Source organism: Prosopis cineraria, unplaced genomic scaffold, assembly GCF_029017545.1.
Source record: "Prosopis cineraria cultivar Desert tree isolate PC_DT_omini unplaced genomic scaffold, ASM2901754v1 PC1623, whole genome shotgun sequence".
Lineage (NCBI taxonomy): Eukaryota > Viridiplantae > Streptophyta > Magnoliopsida > Fabales > Fabaceae > Prosopis > Prosopis cineraria.
The window spans coordinates 17084-29593 of NW_026556948.1; the positions used below are offsets into that span (position 1 = coordinate 17084).

A 12510-nucleotide genomic window follows, 5' to 3' on the forward strand; every position below is an offset into this window, starting at 1 on the left:
ATCTCCTTCTACTTCTTCAAGGACTGCATTCAAGATAACATAGATAAAACATACTACATCCAAGATAGCAACAAAATAAAATGCAACCCTATTAATGATTTATAACTACAAAAACGACCAACCACAAGAAAAATTCAAAATGTTGCCTAGTACCATGGATAAAAATTTAGGCATAGAAAATGAAAGTTTAAACATTAGTTTAGAAGAGGAGAATAAAAACCTAAACCATTTGAATGTCCCAAAACCTTCACAAAAAGACATCGATGATCAATAAAGTCATCAAAAAGTTACGGTAAGGGCTTACTGGCACCACTTGCTAACGAAACTCACGCGCCAATCTCAGATTAGGCTTTTAAGCTGCCAAATCTCTCTCTCACGCTTTTCACATTCGTGACTTTGTCTGGGAATGAAGACGAAGAGGCTGTGTGATGATAATAATAGAAGAGAAGTTTGGTCTGTGGGAGAGATGATGAGAGGGCGGATGATTAATCCCAAGGATAGAAAGGCCTAGAAGGTGAGAGTGAGGAAGATAGGATAATTTTCTGAAATAATAATAATGGACACAAAAATGATGGGACCCACATAAAAAGGATATTTAGGGAAAAACACGGTAGATGAACAACATCAAGTAGGGCCATTTGAGGGAAAACACTGTATATGAACAGTATAACAGTGAAAAATTAGATGAGCTTTAAGATATATAAGATTTCTTCAGGGGCTTTCAGATGTTCCCTAAAAATTATGCTCTGTCTATTACAAAATGGACCTGAGAAACCAAACTGCAGATGAGAAAAATAATGGGCTCAACCAAATAGGCCCAATGACATTGAACCAAACCACAGTGCAGGACTTTTGCATTTTAGGATATATGTTCTCTTTTTGTTTTTGGGTTCAAATTACATGTTCAAATATGCTGAGCCTGAACTCCGTGGTTTCTCACTTTTCTCCTTTTCTCCTTCTTGAATTTCATTCACTACACTGTGGCGCTTAAAAAGATGGAGACGGCTTCGAAGGCATCGGAGGAGCCGGAAGTTGTGTTAGAAGCCCTGAGAACAAGAGGTTGGTGTTTCGGAGACCTGCAGCAAGTGAAGGCTACGATCACCATTCACTACGTTCTAGCCATTGATGCAACGAAGGTGGTTGATTCTGTTGAGTCGGAGCTATTGAATTTGGACCTTCGATTAATCGGAGGCAAGTCCTTGCCCGACCCTTCTCGTCTTCGCAAGTCTTCTTATCTTCAGGGCCCCAAAGTCCTACAGGCAAATTATTACCCCTATTTCTACTTTCTATTGAACTCTGTATGTTTGCATTTGTATAGTGGACGAATCAAAATCTGGGATTTCGTGCTTTTTTTAGATACTGTGTGGATTTACTAGTGGACGAAAGTTATGGATTGATGTTGCTTCTAAATCCTGATTACGGTTCTTTAGTTACTTTTTCTTTTAAATGATAAATTATACTTCTGATCATAGTATCCCTCACTTGTTTTAATTTACTTTAGTTCTTATGATTTGAAAACTTGTAATTGAGACCTTATAGTTTTCAAGCTTTTTAAATTAGCCCTTTCTTTTTAAATGCCAATATTTTTGTTCAATTTTATTTGTGTAATTAATAACTATATGTTGTCTTGCTATTCAAAATTCCAAACATTACGATTTGTACTCACGAAAGATGTAAAAGTATGGATAATGAAGCAAAATCAATCATATATTTAATAAAAAATTAACAAAACTACGACGAGGGACTACGCTAAGAATTATTTAAACTCTAAAGATTTAATTACAATTTTCTTTTTAAATTATTCGGACTAGATTAAAAATTTATTGGAACAAGAAAGGCCAACAGTTTAATAATGTTTTCATTTTTTTTGGCTAATGCTTTGGTTATTTATTCTCATACCATCAACCGTAGGCAGTGGGAATTGGTTTTCTTGAATCTTATGACTCCAGAACTGCTTTAGTTATACAGTTGCACACTCTCTCTTCATACATCATGACTTTTTTTTTGGTCCTGGTTCGTTTGAGCAGATATCTTCAGTAAGGGACATTTCTAGTAGTACTGTGGATGAATTTTCAAGAAGCTCAGGTGATCGGCGACTTCTTAGATTAGGTCTCACAGATGGGAACTCTGATATAACTGCCATAGAATATTCTCACATCCCACTTACGCCTGATAATGTTGTTCCTGGCACTAAGGTACTGAAATTCTCTTTATACTTGGTTCTCCTAGTAGATTAGACAGACGGAGGAGAGAGGAGGTAAATGTAATGTACTCTTTTCGGTCCTAAATGTAGGGATCTTCTAACTATCTCACAAGGACCAAAGGGGAGGTAGTTAAATCATTAAAATGGTCTAAGAATTAAATGACCTTCCAAGTTTACTCCAATTTGAAAGCATGAATTTTAAAAAGAAAACCCTAATTAATGTTCCACCTTTTTATGTAAAGTGGCTAATATATGGGACCATCTAATTGTTCTAGAAGGTGACTAATATATAGGATTGGAGAGAGTGGCAACTATGCTTTGTTTTTATGTTAGACTTGCATGGGCTTAATCAGGCTGGCTCCCTTAAACATATTGTGAATGTGAGTTAAGCGTGCTATAAGGCATATATTGGGGTTGTAATTCTAAGTATGTTGTCAAATGTCAGGGGAGTTCAATAGTTTTGTCTGTAATTCTAAATGTTTGACTACAGTCAATAACTTGAATTTCAGGAATAAAAATATATGTGGTTGATAAATATTCTGACATGTGACCTGGTCAAAATTAAATTTTTGTTAATGTGGAAAATTTAGAATGGTAGTTTAGTTTGATATGAAATCTGAAAATGTCAATGTTTTAATTTTTAAGTATGATAAATGGGATTAAATCTGAAGTTTGGCTTGCTTTTGGCAATAAAAGCACATATGATGATTGTGAAAAGCTCGTTTTGGTGGAATGACTAGCTTGGGTATAGAAGAGGCTATATCTGGAATTTAAAGCTCTTCCAGTTGTAGTGATGTAGTTGTTTAAGTCATTAGAGAGAGAGGTGGAAGAATTGTTCCCATGGTAGTTGAGGTCTTTGGGGAGTATTGATTGAATGATTGGTAGTTCTGTTTAGAACCAATGGAATGCTTGAGATTCTATAGAAGGGTCCTGCAAATTGATGGGCACTTGCACTTTAAAGCTCCTTTGGTATTGTTGCTCTTTCAGTTTAGCTGGGAAATTCTGGTTTATGGCTTGTAACTATGTGCTATAACGCAGTGCTTATTCACAAAAGCAATATGAAATTATTGGTTTTGTTTGTCAAGTCACTAATTTTTGCATGGTGGTGGACAATAGTAGTAATAAGAGTCAGGTAAATATTGGTGTTTTGTGCTTTGAGCTGCATTGTCAAGCTTCAAGTTGCTGATAGCTCTCATTTCTTTCTTGGGGAAAGTATAAGTTGTGTTATGATGTCTTGTATACAAACGCTGTTATAAGATAACTTCTGGTCTGTAATTTGGTAATGAAAGTTTTCATCAGTTGATGCATGTTTTGAAATATTTTAATTGATACAGTTACTATTTGTTAATTATGATTGACCTAAATATTTGTTTTAATTGGTACAGTTATATTTTCTAGGTTTCTACTACATTATATTATTGATCTATTGTTCTCTTTTTCTTTCTCTTTTACGTGTTTGTTTGCATCATGTATCCTTATTGTGTGCATGTTCTTGATTATTATCATTTTTAATTAATTGATATCGCTATCATATTCTATTTGACAGGTTCGTTTGGAAGATAAAACTGTGATTCGTGGTGGTATAGTTTGTTTAAATTCTGGAGTATTGACCATATTAGGAGGTGTTGTTCAATCGCTTTATGACGAATGGCAGATGAACAAAAAATATTCAGGATTCTCTCGATCATCTTTAAGGAAGGTAGAAGAAAGTGAAGCAGACCGACCTCCTCAATTTGTGAAGCTGCATGTTGGATCTCCCTCAGGTCAGTTTTGCTTGAAAGCATGTTGGTTTTATGCTCTTCCTCTTCTATGGGAGTAAAGCTAAAAGTATAAGAAATTAAGGGAGACTTTCGCATGGGAATTAACGTGGCAAATCATTGTGGCAAGTGCTCAAGCAGAATAATAATAGTATGATGAAGGGAAACTATTAAGAACATAAAGTGAGAATCTCACTCTAAATAATCTTAATAGCCAAAAGCCTAGGAGATTCTCCAAATATGGATGAAATAACTTTTGTTTCAATCAAAGTAGCTTTTGAAGTTTCTAGCCTACTTGTAGAGGTGGAAATACATTAAAATAATCAAATAAATTCAGAAAAAATCCCCTAAAATCTCAGAACAGAATGCAGCAACCAAAGAAATAACAGAATTGAACGTTGGGGGACCTCATAAAGACTCCTAAAATGTCTCGAAAATAATTATTGCCAAAACAGTCACAAAAATATCTAATTCAGCCTTTGACGTATTCTTCTAAAATGAGCCTGAAATGGTCTCTCAACACATTGCCTATACTTGGATAAGGTATTGAGCTTGAATGCCTGATAATCTGTGATCTGTGAAGTTCTCTAGCTATTTAATGTCCAAACTTGATGATACAAGTATACTTAGGGTCTAATATTGGAACCAGAATTGAGGGCTGAAACCTAGGACATTTTCTATTATATGAAAAAGGTAGTATAAAAAAGCACTATAGCTACTACTCTTGGTGCCAGAAACCCAGAAGTGATTCTTCCGTTAGTTTATTGAGAGTTTTATTCATTTTTAAATGATTCTCTTTTGAATATTCTCCACTAGAGTGTGTATTTTTGCGAATGATGATGGACCTGCTATTAGCATTTTAACTGCCTTAGGTATTATTATTTTTCTTTTTTAATTAATTTTTTGGTTATTAGTCATTGTTCTCTATGGTTAACAATTATGATCTTCATCGGCATTGAATTAGAACATTGATAAAGATGTTCCAGCTTGCTGTTATCTTATTTTTGAAATCCATTTGTTGTTACAATTCGAAGTTTGAATGTATTATGGATTCCTTGTTGTATTAAACTGTTAACAGACATTCAGACACCTAATGGATTTTATGCACTTCAAAACACATGAATAGCTGCATAGAGCTGACAATGAGTGTGATCTCGTGCAGGACCTGCAGGTTATGGAGATTCTAACTTTAGAACACTAAGCCTATTGCTGTGGCTGGCAAAACTGGGATGGGGTCAACTGGTAGCCAGCAATACCCTCGTCAGAAATCAGAAAGCATGGATGTAAATCAGAAATCTAGATTGCCTCCAGAATCAGTTGAAGATAAGCCTAGCAGTTCGGGGACTAGACCAAAAGAAGGTGCTGCTTTCCTCTCATTCCTTTCTCTGATAACTTTCCATTGTCATGGTTTTCCAAAATTAGATTCATCTGGAGTTGATATCGTTGACTAATGTCTCTGTTGCTCTTGCTTCTGAACTAAGAGAAGAGTGTCTATGTAATAGTCTATTAATTGGGTTGCAACTCATAAATCCCCTAGGAAAATGTTGGAAGCAGCTGTGCAAAAAGGCAGTTTATGGATGGGGTTGCATATGGGTATTAAACCCAGTCGATGCTCCTATTGCCCCATAAATGCTACTTAATTCGTAATTGAATTACTGTTATTATTGATTGAGAATATTGTGTTACTTAGAGATAATATATTTTGCCGTGGAAAGGAAATATCGGCATAAGTGATAATTTGGATCAAGGAGAATCCACCAGAGAATTGTCAATTATCTTTGAGAGGAACCTTAATGCATTTAGAAGTGAGGAGTGCCCATATATGGAGGCTCAAGGCATAAGAGAATTTACACCAATAAACTTTGGGATAAGGAAAATATACAATATTGTCCCTAGTATTTAACTTATTTAAAATAGCCTTAATACATAAAAAAAGCTTCTAACAAGAATGAATGACGATCTTAAATGCTATAAAGATAAAGTGTAGCCGAGTTAATTAACATCATGCATATGCTGCGCACATAATTATTCACAAGAGAATGACATTTGAGTCCCCTGTGAGGTACTTTAGTCTCTTGAAGCAATGACCCTTTTGAGATCAACAACTATGATACTGTATTGACAACTTTTTTTTTTTTTGGGTTTTTGGGAGTGGCCAAACTGTTAATAATTCCCTTACAAAGGTCCAAATGTCATCTCCCATTATTCAGGAGTTAATTTTTAACCAATTATGAGATGATTGTATTTTGCTTAAGAATTCACCATGGTCTGTAGTAACTTGACTAACTTTGCTCGTATTCAGAAAAGTGAGTTAATGTTAAGCGACATTGAATTTAGCATAATAACAACTAAATCTGGATTGGGAAAACACTCAAATTTAGTCTATTGCTATCAAATTAAAATGAGTTAAAGTGCTATTTTGTCCCTTGATTGTTTTTTATTTCAGGTGCATTGGGCACACCCTCAGGTTAAAGGCAGTGCAATGTCGCCTCTCATGTATTAAAAACGGAGTAATGTTGCTCCCTCATTAAATGTCCTTTAGTTTGACTGTTAGTTAATTTAGAAAATTACATAAATGGGTTCAAAAAATTACAAATTAATACCCTCTAAGAAAATTAATGTTGATAAAGTCATACAAATTACAAATAAATCTTAATTGACCAATGTTATTTCTTACTTACAAAAGACCAAAATATCATTTTAACTAATTATTTTAACCAGTTATTGAGTGATTATCAGACTACCATTGCTGACTGATGAGTAAAAAATATTATATTTGTTTTAAGAGCACCTTATTAAGATATGATACTTTAATATTTAATAATTTAAATTTAAATATGATTATTATTTATAAATCTTCCTCCAAAATTTATAAATGAGAGTACTTTCACTGATAAGGGAGAGTACTTAAATTGAGAAGGATCAAGAAAACATAGCTAGTTTAGAGCTTGGAGTTTGGTTGTTAGTAGTGGATTGAACAAAACGAGGAAATTAATACAGGAACGATGAAAATAGTGAAAGGCTCATAGAAAATTGTTGCTATAAAAGTCTTAGCATTTTTCACTGTATTTTATTAAGAGGTTTTGGCCTGTTAGTTTATCCAATGTTATATATTCTTTCTAAATGCCTATCAGGAAGCTGGGTTCGATCTAAACCAGTCCATTAAGTCATTCCTTTGATTGACTGGGTGGAGTTGATGTAATTTTTGAAGTATCAGTAGGTTGATGCTATTCCTAGTTGGCAATTTTTGTTGCTAGCTAGTTGTTAGATTGAATGTCATGAGACTTTCTGTTTCTGTTAGCATCCATGTTGTTACAAATAGTCATTGACAATGAACTGCTCATCAGACAATTATTCAAATTATTTGAATGATGCGAAAGTAGAATTATGAGCATGTTTTAAATCATATATAGTGCCCAAGCCTTACTAGCTAACTTAAATCACAGGACTGGCTTCAATCCCTTTTCATTTTCATTTTTGATTATTGATTCCAATTATTGGAATGATATAAAAGTAAAATTACAAACTGATGGGTATGTGAATAATAGTGGGATTGGCATGTCAGCCCAAGTTTATAGGAGATAGAAAAAGATAAAGGTGAAAGGTGAGTTGGCAAAGGAGGAGGAAATCATGTAACGGGTTCTAACATATAGTGGTGGTAGGGAGTGTTTGGAGAGGCATGACAGAATTGGTGAGGAGAGTATTAGCCTCTCGAATGCTAGTGTGGGAGTGAGACCAGTGTGAGGTTCCATTTTGCTTGATGTTTTTCTTTGTGAGAAATCCTTTACTTTTATGAGCCATAAGTATAGGGAATATTTATTTTTATTGTGAGCATTGATTATAAATATTTTTGCCTGCCAAAGAAGTTCCCATACCTTGTAGAAATGGAGGTAATGAATGAAAATACAATTTTCACTTCTCCAAAATTTTTCTCTAGGTCGCATGATATTAGAGTGCGAGGTTCATACATAGCAATTTAGGGTTTTTGGGTTATGAATTGTATGTGGCCTCCTCAACTATGTTTTGGTGTGTTCATTTGCATGATGGTGGATGCATTGTTGACTTCTACTGCCAGCCCCATGAAGAAGAGGAGGTTCCAATCAGCCAACCCAAGTAAAACCTCAATGAATGGTGACATGTGTAGCTCACATGCTCCACCTCAACGTTTTGCACCCACCAACTGACTTCTAGAAGTGCGTGGGCATGCAAGTAGTTCAATAAGGCACCAATGACTTGCTTCAGTGATGACTTGGTGATTTCGGCCAGATCCCAACATTTCCCAAGTCTAGGCAACTTTCTTTCAACGCATCTTGGTCATTTGTTTGCCATTTTGTGCTATGGCTTCAAGTTGTGGGGGCGTGGCTTCTAATTTGTCTGTGCTATGAGGGTAATTTTCTGTTTGATGTTGTAGGAGTGATAATACTCTTAAGTATCATGACTAATGTTCTTAGATCTATACCTATAGCATCAGTGGTGGAAAGTGGGTCCTTTCTTCAAGCCTAGAAGGCGTCTCAAAATGCAATAATATGGATTGTTGATTTAGGGGTATCTGATCACAGGACTAATTGTCATTTGTTTTTCACCGCTTACACCCTTTGTGTTGGGAATATTGAAGTAAAGATTGTAAATGGTTCCTTAGCACTGGTTGCTGAGAGAGGAAGTGTTCGTATATCATGTTCTATTGTTTTAGAATTTGTTCTCAAGGTGCCCAAACTCGATTGTAATTTGCTTTTGGTGAGTCAGAATATTGGTAAATTCCAGTGTGAGGTTTGTCAACATTCTAAACACCATTAAACTTTCTTTCTTAGAGCTAAGCATACACCTGCTAAACCTTTCACAGCTATACATGATGGTGACTTGTTGGGACCTCTCGTGTTGACAACCACACCAATAACAAGTGGTTTATTACTTTCGTAGATGATCTTCTTCGTCTTTGTTGGGTCTGCTTGTTTAAGGTCAAGTATAAGGTTTCATCTGTGTTCCCCAACTTTTATGCTATGATTAAGAATAAATTCTGATCAGCTATTCAAATTTTACACATTGACAATGGCATTGAATACTTTAACTAGTCTCTGAGTATGTTTCTTTAGGAACATGACATCATCCATGAAAGTACCCATGTCCATACCCGCCTAACAAAATGGAATAGCTAAAAGAAAAAAAAAATAGACATATTCTAAAAGTGACATGAGCCCTCATGTTCACTTGTAATGTTCCAAAATACTTATAGGGGGATGCTGTTCTCACTGCCATATATCTCATAAAAAAATGTTAGGTTGTGTATTGTCATTCGAGTTACTCTCCAAAAGTACACCATGTATATCCTGCATCCCATGTTAAGACCAATCTTACCCTTCGAATTTTCTAGTTTACATCTTTTGTCCATCTTCACCAAAGTCCTAAACTTGACCCTGTGTAGTTAAATATATCTTTTTGGGTTATTCACCAACACAAAAGAGTTACAAGCGTTATGAAAGTGAGGAGCCTGATAAAGATAGAGATCCCACTTCAAAACTCACCTCCATTGCTTGAACCTTGTTCAATTGTGCCTGATTCCACTACCCATCACTAGTCCATCTACTTAGGTCAAAACTTGAGGAAAATAGGAAAATAAGAGAAGATATAGAAAAACTACAAAGGGGAATTGTCTCTTTATACTTGAAAGAACAAATCGTAAAATAGTGAGTAACTTTTACCTGAAGCACCAAGAGAGTCATACCAAGAGGCTGAAGTACTAGGAGACTTGGAACCTGGGGAAAATCTTGAGCACCTAGAGGCTGATTCATCCAGCAAGTCAGATGGTCCAAAACAAGTAATCGAATTTACTGATCTTGATCTTCCCATTGCTTTAAGGAAGCAACCTTGCTCATCTACTTTCTATCCTATAAAGATGTTTGTGTCTTGTAAGGCTCTTTCTCTAAGATTATGTGCTTTCACCACTATTATTGATAGGGTAAAAATCCCTAGCAATATCCATGAAACTCTTGAAATACCAAATGGTAGAAAGCTGTTTGGAAAAGAATAATACCTAGGAAGAAGTTGATTTGCCAAGAGCCCAAGAGGAAAGAAGCTTGCTGAAGGCAAATGGGTCTCTACACTAAAGTATAATGCTGATGGAATTTTGAAGGAATATAAAGCATGTCTTGCTGCCCAAGGGTTCATGCAAACCTATGGCATAGACTACAATGAGACATTTGCCTCAGTTGTAAAGCTTAACATAGTTAGAGTACTATTATCTTTAGCTGCAAATTTTGATTGGTCACTTCATTAACTAGAGATTAAGAATGCTTTCCTTAATGGTGACTTAGTAGTAGAAGTTTATATGACCCTTCCTCTTGATTTTGAAACCAGAGCAAAAAGGGGAACGATTAGTGAGGCCAATCTAACTATGCACTCTTTATAAGACAAAAGGAAGGAAAAGGGCCATACTAATTGTCTATGTGGATGATATTTTCCTAACTAGTGATGACATTGAAGAGATGGAGAGACTAAAGAAAGTGTTAGCTTCTGAATTTGAACGAAACGATCCACATCAAATGCATTATTTCTTAGGTATGGAAGTTGCTAGATCAAATAAAGGAATATGTATCTCACAAAGAAAATATGTCTTGATCTCTTGATAGAAACTAGATAATTGGTTGCAAGGTCAAAGACAGGAATGCATATCTCACAAAGAAAATATGTTCTTGATCTCTTGATAGAAACTGGAATACTTGGTTGCGAGCTATGTGATACTCCCATTGCAGTAAAGAAGAAGAAAAAGAAGGTAGAAGAAAGCAAAGATGGGGAAGAGGAAGAGAAGAGTGGGAAGAAGAAGGCCAGCTAGTTGATGAGAAGAGATCAGAGTTTGGTGGGTAAAGTAAGATACCTATCACTTGCGAATCTAGATGTTGCCTTTGGTGTAGGCTTTGTTAGTCAGCATGCGCACTCACCAAAGGAAATCCACCTACGAGCTGTGTACATAATTTTGAGGAAGGTTCCCCTGTAAAAGGACCATTCTTTAAAAAGGGTGAACAACCCAATGTAAAAATATTTACTAACACTGTTTGGGCACAAACTTCAAAGGATAGAAGATCCGCATATGGGTATTATACCTCTGTATGAGGAAACTTGGTAACTTTGAGGAGCAAGAAAAATGTGGCGGCCAGAAGGGCTGTAGAAGCTGAGTTCAGAGTTGTTGCTCATGGAATTTGTGAAGGCTTGTGGTTGCAAATACTTCTGAAAGAATTGTAGATTGATGTGGAATTACCTGTCAAGCTCTACTCTGATAGCAAGGCAGCCATAAGTATCTCCTATGATCCAATTCAACATGATAGAATAAAACATGTGGAAGTGCAAAGACATTTCATCAAGGAAAAAATTGAAAGTGGAATTGTGTGTCTAATATATGTCCCAACAAAGAAGTAAGTTGCTGACATCCTCGCCATGGGACTTTTAAAAGAAAATTTTGATGAATGTGTGAGCAAGTTAGACATGATCAATATCTATGATTTAATTGGAGGGGAAGTGTGGAAAATCATTTACTTTTATGAACCTTAAGTATGGAGAATATTTACATTTATTGTGTGCATTTTTTGTAAATATATATTTCTCCTATTAAGTTTCCATGCCTTGTAAATTTGGAGGGAATGAATGAAAAATACATTTTTCACTTCTCCAAAATCTGTTTTCTAGCGCGTACTGTTCCAGTGAGGTCTTCGGCTAGGCTGTGTTTTCTGAATTAAACCTATCAGTTTCTCACTGAGGTGGTTGGTTTGATTGTAATTACTCAATAGTTCACAGTTGTTAATGGGATAATAGTGCAGTTCCATCACAAGCATACTGTAAATTTTATAAAGCTCACTATCTAACTTAAGTTCCGGGATTTGCTTCAATCCCATTTTATTTTTATTATTGATGATTCTTTTCTTCTGTTACTATGTCTAAGTTACAGGGTTGTCTAGATCCCCCCCCCCCTTTTTTCTATAGATCCCATTCTTTCTCCTGTTGTAATGCTGTGATCTTATCCTTCTTCCATATAGTCGTGGAATCTGTTCCTATTCAAAATCAAGCAGCTGCCCAGAAATTACTTCAGAAACTGAGTCAACCAAATCAGGAGCATCAGCCCCGCAAGGGTCGGAAACGTAGGGCAAGGAGAAGCGAGAAGATACAACTGTTTTTACTCTTGAAGAATGAAAATAGAAAAATCAGGCAAAGCATCCTATGACACAAGGGGAGATTCCTGATAACAGTCATGATGAAAATCTTGCTTGGCAGCTTCAGAATCAATTAAACGTGAAGGATGCTCAGGTCAGTATCTTAGAGTTTGATTTGTTCTCATTTTTTTTAAAAAATATATTTTGTAAACCAATTTTTAAATACTGTTTTTCAAACAAGACGAAATGAAAATTAGTTTGTTCATGTTAATTTGAAAACAATTTTGGAATTGACCAATATAGCGGTCGACAATGATTAATGATAATAGCTGGTCATAACTAAAGATAATATATTACTGTCAAATGTAATGTGTTTTAAAAATTAAAAAAAAAAAGGTAAACAAAAATAGCTCTA

At 35.4% G+C, this 12510-nt stretch overlaps 1 protein-coding gene across 2 annotated transcripts; it reads left to right on the plus strand.

Moving 5' to 3' along the window:
- The first annotated feature begins 916 nt into the window (after positions 1–916).
- Positions 917–12124, plus strand: LOC129300503 (uncharacterized). Of its 2 annotated transcripts, none has more exons than XM_054939072.1 (5): positions 917–1259; positions 2028–2195; positions 3750–3966; positions 5123–5319; positions 11982–12124. In XM_054939072.1, the coding sequence occupies exons 1-4, from the start codon at positions 996–998 to the stop codon at positions 5245–5247; spliced, it is 774 nt and encodes a 257-aa protein (XP_054795047.1). In that variant the 5' UTR covers positions 917–995; the 3' UTR covers positions 5248–5319; positions 11982–12124. The 2 variants fall into 2 exon arrangements, with proteins under 2 accessions (XP_054795047.1, XP_054795048.1); XM_054939073.1 differs by lacking the exon at positions 11982–12124 and adding an exon at positions 8036–10741.
- The last annotated feature ends 386 nt before the right edge of the window (positions 12125–12510 follow it).

Bases quoted from the DNA above. Each gene is read 5' to 3' on its own strand.
- LOC129300503 (XM_054939072.1), top strand. From the start codon at position 996: ATGGAGACGGCTTCGAAGGCATCGGAGGAGCCGGAAGTTGTGTTAGAA. The intron at 2,196-3,749 runs GTACTGAAATTC...TCTATTTGACAG, and splicing joins ATGTTGTTCCTGGCACTAAG to GTTCGTTTGGAAGATAAAAC. The intron at 3,967-5,122 runs GTCAGTTTTGCT...GATCTCGTGCAG, and splicing joins GCATGTTGGATCTCCCTCAG to GACCTGCAGGTTATGGAGAT.